Raw genomic sequence first — 23,658 nt, forward strand, 5'->3', positions numbered from 1 at the left:
TTTCATGTTAGCCTGGTCTCAGTTCCGGATGGGTTTGTGCTGTACATCAAAACAGCTGTAGGAGTTGGCTATACAGCACACGTTGATCTGGGGACAGAATACTTTAATGTGAAATGCTACTGAGAACTAATCGTAGAGTTTTACTGAACTGCAAATTATTACAACGAGTCATTCAAATACTTCTCTTGCAGTATTATTCAACAATCCCAAAAATAAATATTGTTAATTCTGTCATGTTGAGGGAAGCAAAACTGTTATCATTCTTATGTTCTGGTACATGTAAAATGTGAAATATATTCTGAAGTAAAATTCAGAGATATTTTCAATAAATGTATAATTAAATGAATTGTTGTTGCTCTACTGTTTTGCAGTGCAGTTATTTTTTTCCAGTATTCTTGAAATGCCTTAGCAACAGTCTGACACATTTTGCCTTAGCAACAGTCTTGACACATTTTGCCTTAGCAACAGTCTGACACATTTTGCCTTAGCAACAGTCTGACACATTTTGCCTTAGCAACAGTCTTGACACATTTTGCCTTAGCAACAGTCTTGACACATTTTGCCTTAGCAACAGTCTGACACATTTTGCCTTAGCAACAGTCTTGACACATTTTGCCTTAGCAACAGTCTTGACACATTTTGCCTTGGCAACAGTCTGACACATTTTGCCTTAGCAACAGTCTGACATATTTTGCCTTAGCAACAGTCTTGACACATTTTGCCTTAGCAACAGTCTTGACACATTTTGCCTTAGCAACAGTCTTGACACATTTTGCCTTAGCAACAGTCTTGACACATTTTGCCTTGGCAACAGTCTGACACATTTTGCCTTAGCAACAGTCTGACACATTTTGCCTTGGCAACAGTCTGACACATTTTGCCTTGGCAACAGTCTGACACATTTTGCCTTAGCAACAGTCTTGACACATTTTGCCTTGGCAACAGTCTGACACATTTTGCCTTAGCAACAGTCTGACACATTTTGCCTTAGCAACAGTCTTGACACATTTTGCCTTGGCAACAGTCTTGACACATTTTCCCTTGGCAACAGTCTGACACATTTTGCCTTAGCAACAGTCTGACACATTTTGCCTTAGCAACAGTCTGACACATTTTGCCTTGGCAACAGTCTTGACACATTTTGCCTTGGCAACAGTCTGACACATTTTGCCTTAGCAACAGTCTGACACATTTTGCCTTGGCAACAGTCTGACACATTTTGCCTTAGCAACAGTCTGACACATTTTGCCTTAGCAACAGTCTTGACACATTTTGCGAGGAATGTTGTAATGCACTGTAAATAGAAGATTTTCTACGGGTGGGCAATATACTGTGTTGAAGATACTGTATGTTCCTGTATTTAAATGCCACATTGATATGAATTAATATATTGTTCAAATGCCCAGTCAAATAAAAAATACATTGTACCTTTTGCCTAATCTGTAAGTAAAGTTGTAAATATTATATAATAATCTCAATAATAACAGACCTGATAATAAGCCAAAGCACAATCAACACGTCAAAGACGAGGGGAAATTAACTGAGTCGTGTATTCTATCCCTCTCAGCACTGCCTGGACTGCGCAAAAAATGCAAATGCTTTCCGTTTGAGTTATATTAGGTTTTATTTTAATCATTTTCATCGAACTTAACTAAACGACGGAGAGTTTTGACTGTGTGATATTAGATTGCTTCTTGTGTAAATATTTTCTGTCTGGATTTTAATGACCTGAATGTTGCAAACCATTGACCTACTGCCAAACAAACTATTTTGTGTGTCTGTCTAATGAATGAGTATGCATGCACCTTTTCCAGCAAGAACCTCTCCGTGGATGCTGCAGTGTACCCAAGTGGCGTCGGGAGCAACTGCTGGCACGCGCGTTACGACTCCACTATGTCTCCCTGTCATGGCTTTTGCTCCACCATCATCGGGGGGGGGTGTAACGGATGTGAAACGCTATTTAGCGCGCACCAACTAGTGGTGGTGCGGGCTAAATAGCGTTTCAATCGTTGACGCCACTTGCTCTGAGACCTTGAAGTAGTGGTTCCCCTCTGTTACAGGGGCAGTGAAACGAGGCTACTCAGGCGAGAAAAAAAACTCACCCAAATGTTTAGCCCCGTTGGAAAATATTATAATTATTATTTTAAATGTGAATCACATTTTTATTTTGCGTACCCCCGACGGCATTGCGCGCGTACCCCAGTTTGGGAATACCTGCCTGTTTCAGCCCAACATTAAACCACGGTATCTAGGATTTCATAACAAGCCTCTGTTAGCTATCCCAACCAGACAATTCTCATCGGACCTGGGATTCAAACCTGCAACCCGTATTATTTTATTAAAGTAATAATAAGGGATTCCGGTTGAAATCCATAGACAAATATACAGGTCAGTTTGCTTATCTCTCCCTCAACTTCAACACAAGGAAGGAGCTGATCGTGGACTACAGGAGACAGCAGAGAGACCAGGTCATGAGATCAGGAAAAACTCCAGGCCCGAGAAAAGACACTTACTAATTTTTCCACACCACTTTTGAACACCTCTGGCTCATTCTGACGTCTTAATATCTTGTTCTTTATTATTATTATTATTAAACCTTTGGATTATGTGCGTATTGTTATTTTGTATTGCTAGATATTACTGCACTGTTTGAACTAGATACATAAGCATTTTGCTGGAACTGCGAAAAAACGGTACGTAGCCGTACTTCAATGAGATTTGATTCCACTTAAAACACCATCTGGCTCAATCATGGGGCCCCATAAGGGCAATTCAATTCAAAGGGCTTTATTGTCAAAGCAAGTGAAATAGATAATAAACAAAAGTGAAATAAATAATATAAAATGAACAGTAAACACTACACTCGCAAAAGTTCCAAAGGAAACAGAGACATTTCAAATGTCATATTATGTCTATATACAGTGTTGCAAGGGAAAATGAATAAAAAATAAATATGGGTTGTATTTACAATGGTGTTTGTTCTTCACTGGTTGCCCTTTTCTTGCTGCTGTGATGGCACACTGGTATTTCACCCAATAGATATGGGAGTTTTCAAATTCTTTGTGGGTCTGTGTAATCTGAGGGAAATATGTGACTGACTTGCCTAGTTAAATAAAGGTAAAGAAATAAAATACAAAATATGGTCATACATTTGGCAGTTGGTTCGGAAGTGCAGCTCAGTTTCCACCTCATTTTGTGGGTTTGTGTAATCTGAGGGAAATATGTGTCTCTAATATGGTCATACATTGGGCAGGAGGTTAGGAAGTGCAGCTCAGTTTCCACCTCATTTTGTGGGCAGTGAGCACATAGCCTGTCTTCTCTTGAGAGCCATGTCTGCCTATGGCAGCCTTTCTCAATAGCAAGGCTATGCTCACTGAGTCTGTACATAGTCAAAGCCTTCCTTAAGTTTGGGTCAGTCACAGTGGTCAGGTATGCTGCCACTGTGTACTCTCTGTTTAGGGCCAAATAGCATTCAAGTTTGCTCAGTTTTTATGTTAATTCTTTCCAATGTGTCAAGTAATTATATTTTTGTTATCTTATGATTTGGTTGGGTCTAATTGTGTTGCTGTCCTGGGGCTCTGTTTGTGTTTGTCAACAGGACCAGCCTGCTTCTCCAGGTTCATCTCTCTGTAGGTGATGGATTTGTTATGGAAAGTTTGGCTCCATCTAGTAGGCAATACCAGCGTGACCCCACCACCTCGTCCCTACTCACTGCGTGGCGTCATTAGAAAGCGCCCTACAACGGCTATTATAGCGTTATTTTTTTATTTACCTCAAGCTGCGTCCCGCAATGGAAGTAAACAGGGACGAAGCAGAGCGTTGCATTGACATTGCAACTGCTGCATTAACAAATAATCAAGCAGAGAAGGCTGTTAGATTTCTAGAAAAGGCACAGAAACTTTTTCCGACGGATAAGGCGAGAGGTAAGAGACGGCCGCTTGAGAAGCGACATGAATGCCAGCTAGCATCCAGGCTATATTTTTTCTTGGGAAATTGAGGGCCCTCTATAGTTACGGAAATACGTTACCCATCTCGCTGCTATAGCTAGCTAATTATCGCCGAGTTTTTATATAAAACATCTAATCTATCTGGATTTTGCATTGTCACTGTTGTAGTATACACAGTCCGTTTAATTCTGCTGGTTATATTAGCGAGCTACCTAACGCTAGTTATGTAGTCAGTACATTCAGTTGCACCCAATCTCATGTTGCTAGTTAAATACAAACGGTGTAGCTGCATAGCTAGCGGTCTTTGACGCTGTTACTTCGAATAACTCACTCCGTGTGCTTCTGACTGTACAAGAGGGAGATGTCATCAGAGATTTGCCCCAATGGGCCTGCTCAGTGGAGACGTTTCTGGGGGGATACTACGATACTCTAATGTTCCTCTCCATCTGTATTTCCAGCACTGCTGGACTTGATTGCAAAAAATGGTTTCACCCCTGGTCACGACAACCAGTCAGGAGGAACCAGTGATGGCACTGGGCCGAGGCAGCGAAGACCTGGGGAGGAGGACCAAGGAGAGAAGGCCTCGCAGACAGCCAAATCCTACACCTCAGATCAACTGGATGCTGTCAAGAAGTAGGATGCATGGAATTTAGTATCATTGCAATTATTATCATATATAATGTAATTACAAGGAAAGTGAAGGGAAAGGACAATTAGTCAGTTGCACAACTGAATACATTCAACCAAAATGTGTCTCCCCTCATCTAACCCAACCCCTCTGAATCAGAGAGGTGCGAGGGGTTGCTTTAACCCAACCCTTCTGAATCAGAGAGGTGCGAGGGGTTGCTTTAACCCAACCCCTCTGAATCAGAGAGGTGCGAGGGGTTGCTTTAACCCAACCCCTCTGAATCAGAGAGGTGCGAGGGGTTGCTTTAACCCAACCCCTTTGAATCAGAGAGGTGCGAGGGGTTGCTTTAACCCAACCCCTTTGAATCAGAGAGGTGAGGGGGGTTGCTTTAACCCAACCCCTCTGAATCAGAGAGGTGCGAGGGGTTGCTTTAACCCAACCCCTCTGAATCAGAGAGGTGAGGAGGGTTGCTTTAACCCAACCCCTCTGAATCAGAGAGGTGAGGGGGGTTGCTTTAACCCAACCCCTCTGAATCAGAGAGGTGCGAGGGGTTGCCTTAATCGACATCCATGTCATCCCTGCCCGGAGAACAGTTGTTGGGGGTTAAATGCGAAAGGTCGCTGGATTTTTCATCCAACACTCTTACCCGTTAGGCTACCTGCCGCCCAACGTTCCTGCTGAGCTGGGACCATATATATATATATATATATATATATATTTGTTGATAAAAGCATCTGCTAAATGGCATGTTATATTGAAACTGCGTCAAGGCTTCTAAAACATTAACATCAAACATCTTTTTAACTCCCACTTTCCACAATGAATCTTCCTTATCAGAACATGAAAATATCTTGATGTCTTTATAGTTTTCTTCTTTGTTTCCAGAATAAAACAGTGTAAAGACTTCTATGAGATTCTTGGAGTGAAGAAAGATGCGTCTGAAGATGATCTCAAGAAGTCATATCGAAAATTAGCGTTGAAATTCCATCCCGACAAAAACCACGCACCGGGTGCCACTGAGGCGTTTAAAGGTACGCCCCTCAAACCATACTTATTTTCTTAATTATTAGAATGTGATAACCAGTCAAAGGATCCGGTTTGACGGACACAGATTAAGCCTAGTCCTGGACTAAAAGGTGTTAAACTGAGAATGCTTTCTAGGCTAATCTGTATCCAGGAAACCGGTCCAATGAATTGTATATCATTTAATGTAATTTGAAGGTACCCAAAAAGGTGTTTGTTTCCCCCCAGCTATTGGAAATGCCTATGCCTGCCTGAGTAATGCTGACAAGAGGAAACAGTATGACCAGTGTGGTGAGGAGAAGAGACATCCGTCAAGACAGGGCCAGACCAACGGCGACTTCCAGGCCGATATTTCACCAGAGGACCTCTTCAATATGTTCTTCGGAGGGGGTTTTCCAGCAAGTGAGTGACACACACACACACACACACACACACACACACACACACACACACACACACACACACACACACACACACAGTCATTAGAGACCATTACATCTACATATTTTACTGCCACCTCCACTGCTAATGCTTTATTTATTGGTCGTCTGTTTTGCTTCTCAAGGCAACGTTCATGTATACAGAAATGGGCATCAGAGGCCAGCGGGGCAACGGGGACAACAGAGAGAGGTATGCCAGTGTTTTTTTTTTTTCGTGATTGCACATTTTCCAGTTCAGGTCTTTAAGTAGATACATTTAGCCATTTTCTAATGGCTTTCTAATGTACTGCTGCTGTACAGCAGGGGGAGTCCTTGTTGTTTTTGCACTGCAAACTGAGAATGATCTACTTGGGTAGAACTGTGTTGTTACACTACGTGACCAAAAGTATGTGGACACCTGCTTGTCCAACATCTCATTCCAAAATCATGGGCATTAATATGGAGTTGGTCCCCCCCCCCTTTGCTGCTATAACAGCCTCCACTCTTCTGGGAAGGCTTTCCACTAGATGTTGGAACATTGCTGCTATAACAGCCTCCACTCTTCTGGGAAGGCTTTCCACTAGATGTTGGAACATTGCTGCTATAACAGCCTCCACTCTTCTGGGAAGGCTTTCCACTAGATGTTGGAACATTGCTGCTATAACAGCCTCCACTCTTCTGGGAAGGCTTTCCACTAGATGTTGGAACGCTGCTGCTATAACAGCCTCCACTCTTCTGGGAAGGCTTTCCACTAGATGTTGGAACATTGTTGTGGGGGCATGCTTCCATTCAGCCACAACAGCATTAGTGAGGTCTGACACTGATGTTGGGTGATTAGGTCTGGCTCGCAGTCGGCGTTCCAATTCATCCCAATGGTTTTTGATGGAGTTGAGGTCAGGGCTCAGTGCAGGCCAGTCAAGTTCCACTTTCGCACCGATCTCGACAAACAATTTCTGTATGGACCTCGCTTTGTGCACAGGGTCATTGTCATGCTGAAACAGAAAAGGGCCTTCCCCAAACTGTTGCCACAAAGTTGGAAGCACAGAATCGTCTTAAATGTCATTGTATGCTGTAGCGTTAAGATTTCCCTTCACTGGAACTAAGGGGCCTAACCCGAACAATGAAAAACAGCCCCAGACCATTATTCCTCCTCCACCAAACTTTACAGTTGGAACTATGCATTGGGGCAGGTAGCGTTCTCCTGGCATCTGCCAACACCAGATTCGTCTGACGGACTGCCAGAAGGTGAAGTGTGATTCATCACTTCAGAGAACGTGTTTCCACTGCTCCAGAGCCCAATGGCGGTGAGCTTTACACCACTCCAGCCGACACTTGGCATTGCACATGGTGATCATAGGCTTGTGTGTAGCTGCTCGGCCATGGAAGTCCATTTCATGAAGCTCCTGACAAACAGTTCTTGTGCTGACGTTGCTTCCAGAGGCAGTTTTGAACTCTGTAGTGAGTGTTGCAACCGAGGACAGACTATTGTTATGCTCTATGGGCTACATCGCTCGGCAGTCCTGTTCTGGGAGCTTGTGTGTCCTACTACTTCACGGCTGAGCCGTTGTTGCTCCTAGACGTTTCCACTTCAATATAACAACACTTAGTTGCCCGGGGCGGCTCTAGCAGGGTAGACATTTGATGAACTGACTTGTTGGAGAGGTGGCATCTTATGACAGTGCCATGTTGAAAGTCACTGAGCTCTTCAGTAAGGCCGTTCTACTACAAATGTTTGTCTGTGGAGATTGCATGGCAGCGTGCTCAGTTTTGTATACCTGTCAGCAATGGGTGTGGCTGAAATAGCCGAATTCACTAATTTGAAAGTGTGTCCATATACTTTTGTACATATAGTGTATGTGAAATTAGCCTGTGCAAAGTGGATTGCTAGGCTTAAGGTCAGTAGTTGGTTTTGCAGTGTTACCAGTTAACTCTAACTAACCTGTATAGTTTACCATGTCAGTTTGTCATTGTTGTTGTTGTCTAACTAACCTGTATAGTTTACCATGTCAGATTGTTGTTGTTGTCTAACTAACCTGTATAGTTTACCATGTCAGTTTGTCATTGTTGTTGTCTAACTAACCTGTATAGTTTACCATGTCAGTTTGTCGTTGTTGTCGTCTAACTAACCTGTATAGTTTACCATGTCAGGTTGTCGTTGTTGTTGTTGTTGTCTAACTAACCTGTATAGTTTACCATGTCAGTTTGTCATTGTTGTTGTTGTCTAACTAACCTGTATAGTTTACCATGTCAGTTTGTCATTGTTGTTGTTGTCTAACTAACCTGTATAGTTTACCATGTCAGTTTGTCATTGTTGTTGTTGTCTAACTAACCTGTATAGTTTACCATGTCAGTTTGTCATTGTTGTTGTTGTCTAACTAACCTGTATAGTTTACCATGTCAGGTTGTTGTTGTTGTCTAACTAACCTGTATAGTTTACCATGTCAGTTTGTCATTGTTGTTGTCTAACTAACCTGTATAGTTTACCATGTCAGTTTGTTGTTGTCGTCTAACTAACCTGTATAGTTTACCATGTCAGTTTGTCATTGTTGTTGTTGTCTAACTAACCTGTATAGTTTACCATGTCAGTTTGTCATTGTTGTTGTTGTCTAACTAACCTGTATAGTTTACCATGTCAGTTTGTCGTTGTTGTTGTTGTCGTCTAACTAACCTGTATAGTTTACCATGTCAGGTTGTTGTTGTTGTCTAACTAACCTGTATAGTTTACCATGTCAGGTTGTTGTTGTCGTCTAACTAACCTGTATAGTTTACCATGTCAGGTTGTTGTTGTCGTCTAACTAACCTGTATAGTTTACCATGTCAGGTTGTTGTTGTCGTCTAACTAACCTGTATAGTTTACCATGTCAGGTTGTTGTTGTTGTCTAACTAACCTGTATAGTTTACCATGTCAGTTTGTCATTGTTGTTGTTGTCTAACTAACCTGTATAGTTTACCATGTCAGTTTGTCATTGTTGTTGTTGTCTAACTAACCTGTATAGTTTACCATGTCAGTTTGTCATTGTTGTTGTTGTCTAACTAACCTGTATAGTTTACCATGTCAGTTTGTCATTGTTGTTGTTGTCTAACTAACCTGTATAGTTTACCATGTCAGGTTGTTGTTGTTGTCTAACTAACCTGTATAGTTTACCATGTCAGTTTGTCATTGTTGTTGTCTAACTAACCTGTATAGTTTACCATGTCAGTTTGTTGTTGTCGTCTAACTAACCTGTATAGTTTACCATGTCAGTTTGTCATTGTTGTTGTTGTCTAACTAACCTGTATAGTTTACCATGTCAGTTTGTCATTGTTGTTGTTGTCTAACTAACCTGTATAGTTTACCATGTCAGTTTGTCGTTGTTGTTGTTGTCGTCTAACTAACCTGTATAGTTTACCATGTCAGGTTGTTGTTGTTGTCTAACTAACCTGTATAGTTTACCATGTCAGGTTGTTGTTGTCGTCTAACTAACCTGTATAGTTTACCATGTCAGGTTGTTGTTGTCGTCTAACTAACCTGTATAGTTTACCATGTCAGGTTGTTGTTGTCGTCTAACTAACCTGTATAGTTTACCATGTCAGGTTGTTGTTGTTGTCTAACTAACCTGTATAGTTTACCATGTCAGTTTGTCATTGTTGTTGTTGTCTAACTAACCTGTATAGTTTACCATGTCAGTTTGTCATTGTTGTTGTCTAACTAACCTGTATAGTTTACCATGTCAGTTTGTCGTTGTCATTGTTGTTGTCTAACTAACCTGTATAGTTTACCATGTCAGTTTGTCGTTGTTGTTGTTGTCGTCTAACTAACCTGTATAGTTTACCATGTCAGTTTGTCGTTGTTGTTGTTGTCGTCTAACTAACCTGTATAGTTTACCATGTCAGATTGTCATTGTTGTTGTCTAACTAACCTGTATAGTTTACCATGTCAGTTTGTCGTTGTTGTTGTTGTCGTCTAACTAACCTGTATAGTTTACCATGTCAGTTTGTCATTGTTGTTGTTGTCTAACTAACCTGTATAGTTTACCATGTCAGTTTGTCATTGTTGTTGTTGTCGTCTAACTAACCTGTATAGTTTACCATGTCAGATTGTCATTGTTGTTGTCTAACTAACCTGTATAGTTTACCATGTCAGTTTGTCATTGTTGTTGTTGTCGTCTAACTAACCTGTATAGTTTACCATGTCAGGTTGTTGTTGTTGTTGTTGTCTAACTAACCTGTATAGTTTACCATGTCAGTTTGTCATTGTTGTTGTTGTCTAACTAACCTGTATAGTTTACCATGTCAGTTTGTCATTGTTGTTGTCTAACTAACCTGTATAGTTTACCATGTCAGTTTGTCGTTGTCATTGTTGTTGTCTAACTAACCTGTATAGTTTACCATGTCAGTTTGTCGTTGTTGTTGTTGTCGTCTAACTAACCTGTATAGTTTACCATGTCAGTTTGTCGTTGTTGTTGTTGTCGTCTAACTAACCTGTATAGTTTACCATGTCAGATTGTCATTGTTGTTGTCTAACTAACCTGTATAGTTTACCATGTCAGTTTGTCGTTGTTGTTGTTGTCGTCTAACTAACCTGTATAGTTTACCATGTCAGTTTGTCATTGTTGTTGTTGTCTAACTAACCTGTATAGTTTACCATGTCAGTTTGTCATTGTTGTTGTTGTCGTCTAACTAACCTGTATAGTTTACCATGTCAGATTGTCATTGTTGTTGTCTAACTAACCTGTATAGTTTACCATGTCAGTTTGTCGTTGTTGTTGTTGTCGTCTAACTAACCTGTATAGTTTACCATGTCAGTTTGTCATTGTTGTTGTTGTCTAACTAACCTGTATAGTTTACCATGTCAGTTTGTCATTGTTGTTGTTGTCGTCTAACTAACCTGTATAGTTTACCATGTCAGGTTGTTGTTGTTGTTGTTGTCTAACTAACCTGTATAGTTTACCATGTCAGTTTGTCATTGTTGTTGTTGTCTAACTAACCTGTATAGTTTACCATGTCAGTTTGTCATTGTTGTTGTTGTCTAACTAACCTGTATAGTTTACCATGTCAGTTTGTCATTGTTGTTGTTGTCGTCTAACTAACCTGTATAGTTTACCATGTCAGGTTGTTGTTGTTGTCTAACTAACCTGTGTGTTGTGATTTTCAGGGAGGCTTTGCGCTCTTTGTCCAGCTGCTGCCCATCGTCATCCTAGTGGTTGTGTCAGCTCTCAGTCAGATGATGGTCTCCGCCGCCCCCTACAGCCTCAGCTTCAGGCCGTGAGTCTAACCCCTGACCCCCCCCCCCACACCTGGATAATCACCTCATGGAGTAGCCTGGTCTTTATTTATTTCACCTTTATATAACCAGGTAGGTCAGTTGATAACAAGTTCTCATTTACAACTGCGACCTGCCCAAGATAAAGCAAAGCAGTGCGACAAAAACAACAACAGAGTTACACATGAGATAAACAAACGTACAGTCAATAACACAATAGAAAAATCTATATACAGTGTGTGCAAATGTAGAAGATTAGAGAGGTAAGGCAATAAGTAGGCCATAGAGGCAAAATAATTACAATTTAGCATCAACACTGGAGTGATCGATTTGCAGATGACGTTCAAGTAGAGATACTGGGGTGCAAAAGAGCAAGAAGATAAATAACAATATGGGGGTGAGGTAGTTGCGGGTGCTATTTACAGATGGGCTATGTACAGGTGCAGTGATCGGTAAGCTGCTCTGACAGCTGATGCTTAAAGTTAGTGAGGGAGGGAGGTAAGAGTCTCCAGCTTCAGTCATTTTTGCAATTCGTTCCAGTCATTGGTAGCAGAGAACTGGAAGGAAAGGCGGCCAAAGGAAGTGTTGGCTTTGGGGGTGACCAGTGAGATATACAGTGGGGCAAAAAAGTATTTAGTCGGCCAACAATTGTGCAAGTTCTCCCACTTAAAAAGATGAGGGAGGCCTGTAATTTTCATCATAGGTTACCTGCTGGTCAGGATGATATCTAAGAGGGTGCCCATGATTACGGATTTAGGGTTGTACCTGGTAGGTTCCTTGATAATTTGTGTGAGATTGAGGGCATCTAGTTTAGATTATAGGATGGCCGGGGTGTTAAGCATATCCCAGTTTAGGTCACCTAACAGTACGAACTCAGAAGATAGACGGGGGCAATCAATTCACATATGGTGTCCAGGGCACAGCTGGGGGCTGAGGGGGGTCTATAACAAGCGGCAACGGTGAGAGACTTGTTTCTGGAAAGGTGGATTTTTAGAAGCTCGATTCGTTTGGGCACAGACCTGGATAGTAAGACAGATCTCTGCAGGCTACCTCTGCAGTAGATTGCAACACCGCCCGCTTTGGCAGTTCTATCTTGTCGGAAAGTGTTATAGTTAGGGATGGAAATTTCAGGGGTTTTGGTGGTCTTCCTAAGCCAGGATTGAGACATGGCTAGGACATCCAGGTTGGCAGAGTGTGCTAAAGCAGTGAATAAAACAAAACTTAGGGAGGAGGCTTCTGATGTTAACATGCATGAAACCAAGGCTTTTACGGTTACAGAAGTCAACAAATGAGAGCGCCTGGGGAATGGGAGTGGTGCTGGGGGCTGCAGGTCCTGGGTTAACCTCTACATCCCCAGAGGAACAGAGTAGGATAAGGGTACGGCTAAAAGCTATTAGAACTGGTCGTTTAGTGCGTTCGGAACAGAGTAAAAGGAGCAGATTTCTGGGCGTGGAAGAATAGATTCAATACATAATGTACAGACAAGGGCATGGTAGGATGTGAGTACAGTGGAGGTAAACCTAGGTATTGAGTGACGATGAGAGAGGTTTTGGGAATGTTCCAACCAGGATTAATGGACATCTGGAATTTTGGAAAATTTACCGGAGTTTTGCAACCCTAGCTGTGCTGTCTTAAACTCCTATAGTCAGATATCTGACTATGCTGTATTATTACACAACTTCCCCCAGAATAATGCAATCATTTGATGAGTCTTCTTTCCTTGTATTACAAAATGCTGAACTGTCTTTGATTATCCTCCAGTTGCTATGTTATCCTGCTATGACAATGGATTTCACAATTTGGAAATTGTTTGGAAAGGTTGGTTTTCAGCAGTTTTTTTTTGTGTTTGCTAGCTGTATTAGTTTGACTTGGGTGGTGAGATGGCACCCTATTCCCTATATAGTGCATTATCCCTATGGGCTCTGTTCAATGGTAGGACACTAAATAGGGACTAGGGTGCCATTTGGAACACCGCCTGGTAGTCTTTAGGGAGGTCACAGGTCATAGATTGACTTTAGGGGAAAGTAGTCGTCAGCATGGACTCTTTGTCCTGTGTTTAAGGCCCGGTGATGAATGGCCCGTGTTTAAGGCCCGGTGATGAATGGCCCGTGTTTAAGGCCCGGTGATGAATGGCCCGTGTTTAAGGCCCGGTGATGAATGGCCCGTGGTTAAGGCTGGCCCATGGTGAAGGCTGGCCCGTGGTGAAGGCTGGCCCGTGGTGAAGGCTGGCCCGTGGTGAAGGCTGGCCCGTGGTGAAGGCTGGCCCGTGGTGAAGGCTGGCCCGTGGTGAAGGCTGGCCCGTGGTTAAGGCTCAGTGATGGCTGGTAGGCTTGAGCAGTATACCAGGGTATTTGGAAAAAGCCACGGTATGGTTTTTCAATACCGTTAAAACGATTTATTTGTAATTTCTCAATAAATGTGAATATGTGTAGCTACTTTTTAAATTAATACCCGCAGTCAACTTGTGCAATAAGGGAAAGTGTGATACCTAGTCAGTTGTACAACTGAATGCCTTCAACTGAAATGTGTCTTCCTTATTTAACCCAACCCCTCTGAATCAGAGAGGTGCGGGAAGCTACCTTAATCAACATCCACGTCATCGGTGCCCGGGGAACAGTGGGTTAACTGGTCTAGGAACAGTGGGTTAACTGCCTTGTTCAGGGGAACAGTGGGTTAACTGGTCTAGGAACAGTGGGTTAACTGGTCTAGGAACAGTGGGTTAACTGGCCTAGGAACAGTGTGTTAACTGGTCTAGGAACAGTGTGTTAACTGGTCTAGGAACAGTGGGTTAACTGGTCTAGGAACAGTGGGTTAACTGGTCTAGGAACAGTGGGTTAACTGTCTTGTTCAGGGGAACAGTGGGTTAACTGTCTTGTTCAGGGGAACAGTGGGTTAACTGTCTTGTTCAGGGGAACAGTGGGTTAACTGTCTTGTTCAGGGGAACAGTGGGTTAACTGTCTTGTTCAGGGGAACAGTGGGTTAACTGTCTTGTTCAGGGGAACAGTGGGTTAACTGTCTTGCTCAGGGGAACAGTGGGTTAACTGCCTTGTTCAGGGGAACAGTGGGTTAACTGTCTTGTTCAGGGGAACAGTGGGTTAACTGTCTTGCTCAGGGGCAGGACGACAGATTTTTACCCTGTCAACTCCGGGATTCGATCCAGCAAACTTTTGGTTACTGGCCCTACGCACCTAACCAACAAGCTATCACCACCAATACCCTACTCCTCTGTCTGTCTGTTATCACCACTGTTACTGTCGTGTGGGAGACTATAGTGATTGTGTCAGAGAGTAGTTGAAGGGATTGGTGTTGGTGGGTTGGATCATGTGAAGCTGCTTCACTGGGATGGCAGGTAGCCTAGTGGTTAGAGCGTTGGGCCAGTAACTAGCAGGTAGCCTAGTGGTTAGAGCATTGGGCCAGTAACCAGCAGGTAGCCTAGTGGTTAGAGCATTGGGCCAGTAACCAGCAGGTAGCCTAGTGGTTAGAGCATTGGGCCAGTAACCAGTAGGTAGCCTAGTGGTTAGAGAGTTGGGCCAGTAACCAGCAGGTAGCCTAGTGGTTAGAGCGTTGGGCCAGTAACCAGCAGGTAGCCTAGTGGTTAGAGTGTTGGGCCAGTAACCAGCAGGTAGCCTAGTGGTTAGAGCATTGGGCCAGTAACCAGCAGGTAGCCTAGTGGTTAGAGTGTTGGGCCAGTAACCAGCAGGTAGCCTAGTGGTTAGAGCATTGGGCCAGTAACCAGCAGGTAGCCTAGTGGTTAGAGCATTGGGCCAGTAACCAGTAGGTAGCCTAGTGGTTAGAGAGTTGGGCCAGTAACCAGCAGGTAACCTAGTGGTTAGAGAGTTGGGCCAGTAACCAGCAGGTAGCTTAGTAGTTAGAGCATTGGTCCAGTAACTGAAAGGTTGCAAGATCGATTCCCCGAGCTGACAAGGTAAAAAAAAAAAATCTGTTGTTCGGCCCCTGAACAAGGCAGTTAACCCACTGTTCCCTGGTAGGCTGTCGATGTAAATAAGAATTTGTTCTTAACTGACTTGCCTAGTTCAATAAAAATAATAAAAACAATTCACTCACTACTCTCTCTGTATCTCTCTCTCTGTCTTTCTCTCTGTCTTTCTGTCTCTGTCTCGCTGTATCTCTCTCTCTCTGTCTTTCTCTCTGTCTTTCTCTCTGTCTTTCTCTCTGTCTTTCTGTCTTTCTCTGTCTCTCTATCTCTCTCTGTCTTTCTGTCTCTCTCTGTCTCGCTGTCTCTGTATCTCTCTCTCTCGCTGTCTCTGTATCTCTCTCTCTCTGTCTCGCTGTCTCTGTATCTCTCTCTCTCTGTCTCGCTGTCTCTGTCTGTATCTCCATCAAATTCAGGTCTATTGGACACACCCACAAGAGGTACACGGAGACCTTGAGGGTGCCGTACTATGTGGGAGACCACTTCTCCAGGGAGTACAACGGACTGAATCTGAAGACTGTGGAGAGGAGTGTGGAGGATGACTACATCTCCAACCTCAGAAACAACTGCTGGAAGGAGAAACAACAGAGTACGTTCACATTGTAGTGTGAGAATAACATGGTCATTTAGCAGACACTTCCAGAACGGTCAGCGTGGACAGTGACACCTAATTCAGTATGTTGATCCGTGTGGGAATCGAACCCACAACCCCATACTCTTAGAACTACAGCTGCTGGAAGCAGAAGTAGGTTGATTTTTCTAACAAGCTTCTTCTCCGTTGACCTTTTTGTCTGTCTTTGGGATGATGAAGTTGTACTATTGATGAATCAATATTCTCCAAATCAAATGTTATTGGTCACGTACACGTGTTTAGCAGATGTTATTGGTCACGTACACGTGTTTAGCAGATGTTATTGGTCACGTACACGTGTTTAGCAGATGTTATTGGTCACGTACACGTGTTTAACAGATGTTATTGGTCACGTACACGTGTTTAGCAGATGTTATTGGTCACGTACACGTGTTTAGCAGATGTTATTGGTCACGTACACGTGTTTAACAGATGTTATTGGTCACGTACACGTGTTTAACAGATGTTATTGGTCACGTACACGTGTTTAGCAGATGTTATTGGTCACGTACACGTGTTTAGCAGATGTTATTGGTCACGTACACGTGTTTAACAGATGTTATTGGTCACGTACACGTGTTTAACAGATGTTATTGGTCACGTACACGTGTTTAACAGATGTTATTGGTCACGTACACGTGTTTAACAGATGTTATTGGTCACGTACACGTGTTTAACAGATGTTATTGGTCACGTACACGTGTTTAGCAGATGTTATTGGTCACGTACACGTGTCTAACAGATGTTATTGGTCACATACACATGGTTAGCAGATGTTATTGGTCACGTACACGTGTTTAACAGATGTTATTGGTCACGTACACGTGTTTAACAGATGTTATTGGTCACGTACACGTGTTTAACAGATGTTATTGGTCACGTACACGTGTTTAGCAGATGTTATTGGTCACGTACACGTGTCTAACAGATGTTATTGGTCACATACACATGGTTAGCAGATGTTATTGGTCACGTACACGTGTTTAACAGATGTTATTGGTCACGTACACGTGTTTAACAGATGTTATTGGTCACGTACACGTGTTTAACAGATGTTATTGGTCACGTACACGTGTTTAACAGATGTTATTGGTCACGTACACGTGTCTAACAGATGTTATTGGTCACGTACACGTGTTTAACAGATGTTATTGGTCACATACACGTGTTTAACAGATGTTATTGGTCACGTACACGTGTTTAGCAGATGTTATTGGTCACGTACACGTGTCTAACAGATGTTATTGGTCACATACACATGGTTAGCAGATGTTATTGGTCACGTACACGTGTTTAACAGATGTTATTGGTCACGTACACGTGTTTAACAGATGTTATTGGTCACGTACACGTGTTTAACAGATGTTATTGGTCACGTACACGTGTTTAGCAGATGTTATTGGTCACGTACACGTGTCTAACAGATGTTATTGGTCACATACACATGGTTAGCAGATGTTATTGGTCACGTACACGTGTTTAACAGATGTTATTGGTCACGTACACGTGTTTAACAGATGTTATTGGTCACGTACACGTGTTTAACAGATGTTATTGGTCACGTACACGTGTTTAACAGATGTTATTGGTCACGTACACGTGTTTAACAGATGTTATTGGTCACGTACACGTGTTTAGCAGATGTTATTGGTCACGTACACGTGTCTAACAGATGTTATTGGTCACATACACATGGTTAGCAGATGTTATTGGTCACGTACACGTGTTTAACAGATGTTATTGGTCACGTACACGTGTTTAACAGATGTTATTGGTCACGTACACGTGTTTAACAGATGTTATTGGTCACGTACACGTGTTTAGCAGATGTTATTGGTCACGTACACGTGTCTAACAGATGTTATTGGTCACATACACATGGTTAGCAGATGTTATTGGTCACGTACACGTGTTTAACAGATGTTATTGGTCACGTACACGTGTTTAACAGATGTTATTGGTCACGTACACGTGTTTAACAGATGTTATTGGTCACGTACACGTGTCTAACAGATGTTATTGCGGATTTAGTGAAATGCTTGTGTTTCTCGCTCCAACAGTGCAGTAATATCTAACAATACACACACATCTAAAGTAAAGGAAGGGAATTAAGAATATATAAATATTTAGACAATCAATGTCAGAGCGACATAAACTAAGATACATTAGAATAGGATAGAATACAGTGTGTACAAATGAGACGAGTTATGCAAAATATGTCAACATAAAGTGACTAGTGTTCCATTATTAAAGGGGCCAGTGATTTCAAGTCTATGTACAGTAGGGCAGCAGCCTCTCTGTGTTAGTGACGGCTGTTTAACAGTCTGATGGCCTTGAGATAGAAGCTGTTTTTCAGTCTCTAGGTCCCTGCTTTGATGCACCTGTACTGACCTCGCCTTCTGGATGATAGCGGGGTGAACAGGCAGTGGCTCGGGTGGTGATGATGCACCTGTACTGACCTCGCCTTCTGGATGATAGCGGGGTGAACAGGCAGTGGCTCGGGTGGTGATGATGCACCTGTACTGACCTCGCCTTCTGGATGGTAGCGGGGTGAACAGGCAGTGGCTCGGGTGGTGATGATGCACCTGTACTGACCTCGCCTTCTGGATGGTAGCGGGGTGAACAGGCAGTGGCTCGGGTGGTGATGATGCACCTGTACTGACCTCGCCTTCTGGATGGTAGCGGGGTGAACAGGCAGTGGCTCGGGTGGTGATGATGCACCTGTACTGACCTCGCCTTCTGGATGGTAGCGGGGTGAACAGGCAGTGGCTCGGGTGGTGATGATGCACCTGTACTGACTTCGCCTTCTGGATGGTAGCGGGGTGAACAGGCAGTGGCTCGGGTGGTGATGATGCACCTGTACTGACCTTGCCTTCTGGATGGTAGCGGGGTGAACAGGCAGTGGCTCGGGTGGTGATGATGCACCTGTACTGACCTCTCCTTCTGGATGATAGCGGGGTGAACAGGCAGTGGCTCGGGTGGTGATGATGCACCTGTACTGACCTCGCCTTCTGGATGGTAGCAGGGTGAACAGGCAGTGGCTCGGGTGGTGATGATGCACCTGTACTGACCTCGTCTTCTGGATGGTAGCGGGGTGAACAGGCAGTGGCTCGGGTGGTGATGATGCACCTGTACTGACCTCTCCTTCTGGATGATATCGGGGTGAACAGGAAGTGGCTCGGGTGGTTATTGTCCTGGATGATCTTTATGGCCTTCCTGTGACATCGGGCGGTGTAGGTGTCCTGGAGGGCATTTAGTTTGCCCCCCGTGGTGCGTTGTGCAGACCTCACCACCCTCTGGAGAGCCCTGCGGTCAATTCCACGTGGCTGGCTACTTTTAAAATGAATGTGTACTGGAGGAGTGTTTTAATGATTTAGTTTGGAGGCTTCGGGTGTTCTGATCCGACCTTAACCGGTTGTGTTCTGTTTGCTGTAACGTAAGATGGATAACACGGTACCAGAAAGTGATATTCTCTGTGAAGAAATAGCACTACTTCACATGCAGAGGAGGCTGGTGATGGGAGGACGGCTCATAATAATGGCTGAAATACAGTGACTGGCATGTAGGGACCTAAAAAAACATATATATATTTTTGTTGCCTGATTCTGTTTTTTCCATGTTGTTTTCCCAGGTTTCAATTTCCTACAGTTTCATGTTTTTGCTCTCAATCAAGTCCACAACACTGCTTAAACCACATCAGGAGAACACTTAAGGTCTGGGATTATGTTGATAAATGTTTGGGTCTAGTTACCATTTTAATTCCAGTGTACTGAGGCTGTTTGTTTTAGAGGTGTTTTTGTAAAACCAAATAGCCACAATAATCATCCTCATATGGTTCTGCCAGGTCAGCACAGCCTACTTCCTAGATGACATTTAATGTGAGAAGGATTTTGGATAAGGAAAGGATTTCCCATGTCCAGAAAGATCATCGCTAGCGGCGACACACCACACATACAGACGGGGAATTCTCATTGGCTCTTCAGAAAGTTGCAGGAAATACCAATCACTGATTCATTCTGTTCATGTCTTATGATAAACTTAATTTTCAATTAATTTATTTGATTCCCTACTAAGTTTAGTACATTGTTGGATTCCGTTTTAATGTCTGGATTCCGTGATTCCGTCCTCATTCTCATCATTGCGGATTTTCTCAAACCCTAGGAATGGTACAATTCCATTTATTCTGTTCCAGACATTACTATGAGCCTGTCCTCCTATTTTAAAGTGCCAGCCACCGCTGTTTCCATGGCAGGGGGAAAGACACACAGCAGTTTTACATTACAACACATCATTCAGATGATTGGTTGTCTGGGCAAAATGCAAAGGAATTAGGATCCTCTTTTCAGCCTCTATTGTACTTCCTGTTATCTTATTTAACTTGTATTGTACTGGATGCCCAAGTAGGCGTTTGTCTTAGACTACATCACAGTTCTGCTCCCTTCTCCCAAGGTGTCCACTTGCTCAGTTTTGTGCATGGATTTAACGATAGTGGAAACTCACTCCAGACAATGCTTACAACAATCATATGCTTTTAAATCCACGACAGGGAGCGCAGACTTCTGGGAAATATTGGGGACTGAGCCGTTGTACTTTTGTTGTTGTGTTCCAGAGGAGGGCCTGCTGTATCGAGCTCGCTATTTTGGAGACAATGAGTTGTACCAGAGGGCTCAGAAGATGGGCACACCGAGCTGCTCCAGGCTGTCTGACATCTCCGTTTCCTTGGGTGGTTAAATATAAAGGAAGGCTGTTGATCGCCACACTGATAGGTAAGAGCTCACCACTAAAACAACCCAAAATGGCACCCTATTCCCTTTCTAGTGCACTACTTTTGACCAGGGCCCATAGGACACTATAGGGAATAGGATGCCATTATGGACACAGTCAGGCACAGTCTGTCTCTATATAAGGCTCTGTTGTTGTAGTGTCCCCATTGGGTTAGTTATGAAGTCCTACTGAACTATGTACAATGGCAAGAAGAAGTATATGAACCCTTTGGAATTACCTGGATTTCTGCATAAATTAGTCATACAATTTGATCTGATCTTTATCTAAGTCACAACAACAGACAAACACAGTCTGCTGAAAGTAATAACACACAAACAATTATACTTTTTCATGTCTTTATTGAACACACCGTGTAAACATTAACAGTGCAGGGTGGGAAACGTATGTGAACCCTTGGATTTAATAACTGGTTGACCCTAATTTGGCAGCAATAACCTCAACCAAATGTTTTCTGTAGTTGCGGATCAGACCTGCACAACGGTCAGGAGGAATTTTGGACCATTCCTCTTTACAAAACTGTTTCAGTTCAGCAATATTCTTGGGATGTTTGGTGTGAACCGCTCTCGAGGTCATGCCACAGCATCTCAAATGGGTTGAGGTCAGGACTCTGACTGGGCCAATCCAGAAGGTGTATTTTCTTCTGTTGAAGCCTTTCTGTTGTTGATTTACTTCTGTGTTTTGGGTTGTTGTCCTGTTGCATCACTCAACTTCTGTTGAGCTTCAATTGGTGGACAGACAGCCTTACATTCTCCTTCAAAATGTCTTGATAAACTTGGGAATTAATTTTTCCGTTGATGATAGCAAGCTGTTCAGGCCCTGAGGCAGCAAAGCAGCTCCAAACCATGATGCTCCCTCTACCAGACTTTACAGTTGGGATGAGGTTTTGATGTTGGTGTGCTGTGCCTTTTTGTTCTCCACACATAGTGTTGTGTCTTCCTTCCAAACAACTCAACTGTAGTTTCATCTGTCCACAGAATATGTTTCCAGTACCGCTGTGGAACATCCAGGTGCAATTATGCAAATTTCAGATGTGCAGTAATGTTTTTATTGGACAGCAGTGGCTTCTTCCGTGGTGTCCTCCCATGAACACCGTTCTTGTTTAGTGTTTTACGTATCGTAGACTCGTCAACAGAGATGTTAGCATGTTCCAGAGATTTTTGTCTTTAGCTGACACTCTAGGATTCTTCTTAACCTCATTGAGCATTCTGCGCTGTGCTCTTGCAGTCATGTTTGCAGGACGGCCACTCCTAGGGAGAGTAGCAACAGTGCTGAACTTTCTACATTTATAGACATTTTGTTTTACTGTGGACTGATGAACATCAAGGCTTTTAGTGATACTTTTGTAGCCCTTTCCAGCTTTATGCAAGTCAACAATTCTTCATCTTAGGTTTTCTGAGGTCTCTTCTGTTCGAGGCATGGGTCACATCAGGCAATGCTTCTTGTGAATAGCAAACTCACATTTTGTGAGTGTTTTTTATAGGGCAGGGCAGCTCTAACCAACATCTCCAATCTCATCTCATTGATTGGACTCCAGGTTAGCTGACTCCTGTTTTAGCTTTTGGAAAAGTCATTAGCCTAGGGGGGTTCAAATACTTTATCCAACCTACACTGTGATTATTTAAATGATGTATTCAATATAGACAAGAAAAATACCATGTGTGTTATTAGTTTAAGCAGACTGTTTGTCTATTGTTGTGACTTAGATGAAGATCAGATCAAATTTGATGACCAATGTTTGAGAAATTCCAGGTAATTTCAAAGGGTTCACACACTTCTTCTTGCCACGGTATGTTATGAAGGTCTACCTAACTATGTAACTTATGAGTCCCATGAACAGAGTGCACATGTCCAAACTGAATTGTTTTTTGCTCTCTCTCTTTTAGGTAGTTATATCGAAACCGCAAAAAAACAAAACAATTTTATTGCCTGTAAATACGTACGCTTTTCAACATTCGGGACTGTGACTTCACTGCACACCAAAACTCGGACAGACTCTCTCTCTCCTTGAGTTGGAGATCTCGTATGGCAAAGAAGAAGAGAATGACCTAAAGTCTTGTTGAGGAAGAATGAAAGCCCTCTGTGTTGATGATCATGGTGATGTGTCATGAAGTGACTGTGCTCTGTTACAAGCTGACTGTTTTACAAATGCACTGTTAGGGACTCCTGCTTTTACCCTCTTACGTCCTAAATGGCACACTATTTACTATATAGTGCACTACTTTTTTTTTTTTTTTAAATCCGGGCCCATAGGGCTCTGGTCACAAGTAGTGCAGCATATAGAGAATAGGGTGCTATTTTAGGATGCACCCTCGAGTCAGATGATGTAAGGGCGGTGTTATAATCAGGAAATACTCCGATCAGAAGTGGTTCGTTATAGATGTCCTCCTTTTAGCAAGTGATACTTCCGAGATATTCATCTTTTATTTCGATCTGGTGAAAACATCGAAGACAGTTGGTTTCCTGATTTTATACTTTATACGTAAATTATGATTTTCACTATGCAGGGATTATATTTATATATATTCTCCTATCAGAGTCAGTAAGGTAAACATACACCTCTCGGAGACATGTACTGAGCCATTTTAATTTTGCAGACCTATGTATTTACAATGAGTGAACCCAGTGACTGAGAAAGTAATTTTATTTATTGTTGGAATTCTAAAATATAAAAAATGTTTTTAATCAAGATTTTCTTCATTAGAACACAACGGCTATCTAATAAAGTAGGTCTTGCTCACGATGACACGTCCATATTATGTTTTTACTCAAACAGGGAAAATAAATATTCTACGTGCCCCATCTGTCATTCTTCCTCTCTCTCTGTGTGTGTGTGTGGGAGAGCTGGGAGTTGGACAAGTGCCCAGACCAGTGAGTGCATTACTCATCAAAAAAATTGGCTTGTACAACAGTGACTAGCTGTAGCAAAGACGTGAAGATGTGCACGTTTTCTACCAAACCAGGTGGGCTGTTGTGCACGTTTCCCAGGGACGGCTTCATTATCTACAATATGTATTTAAAACCACAAGCAAATCAGTGGTGAGGAACTAGA

The 23,658-nt window shown here is 42.7% G+C and overlaps 1 protein-coding gene across 1 annotated transcript; it reads left to right on the top strand.

Annotated features, from left to right (window-relative positions):
* The first annotated feature begins 3,580 nt into the window (after positions 1–3,580).
* Positions 3,581–23,410, top strand: dnajb12b (DnaJ heat shock protein family (Hsp40) member B12b). The gene is made up of 9 exons (XM_090228770.1): positions 3,581–3,923; positions 4,406–4,580; positions 5,461–5,606; positions 5,827–6,000; positions 6,164–6,228; positions 11,152–11,261; positions 15,610–15,782; positions 20,434–20,590; positions 22,493–23,410. Exons 1-8 carry the CDS (start codon positions 3,791–3,793, stop codon positions 20,553–20,555), a joined length of 1,098 nt encoding a protein of 365 aa, XP_090084896.1. The 5' UTR covers positions 3,581–3,790; the 3' UTR covers positions 20,556–20,590; positions 22,493–23,410.
* The last annotated feature ends 248 nt before the right edge of the window (positions 23,411–23,658 follow it).

This window comes from Oncorhynchus mykiss, unplaced genomic scaffold (genome assembly GCF_057628025.1).
Source record: "Oncorhynchus mykiss isolate SJ-2025 unplaced genomic scaffold, ASM5762802v1 scaffold101, whole genome shotgun sequence".
In the NCBI taxonomy this organism is placed as follows: domain Eukaryota; kingdom Metazoa; phylum Chordata; class Actinopteri; order Salmoniformes; family Salmonidae; genus Oncorhynchus; species Oncorhynchus mykiss.

Bases quoted from the DNA above. Each gene is read 5' to 3' on its own strand.
- dnajb12b (XM_090228770.1), top strand. From the start codon at position 3,791: ATGGAAGTAAACAGGGACGAAGCAGAGCGTTGCATTGACATTGCAACT. The intron at 4,581-5,460 runs GTAGGATGCATG...CTTTGTTTCCAG, and splicing joins CAACTGGATGCTGTCAAGAA to AATAAAACAGTGTAAAGACT. The intron at 5,607-5,826 runs GTACGCCCCTCA...GTTTCCCCCCAG, and splicing joins TGCCACTGAGGCGTTTAAAG to CTATTGGAAATGCCTATGCC.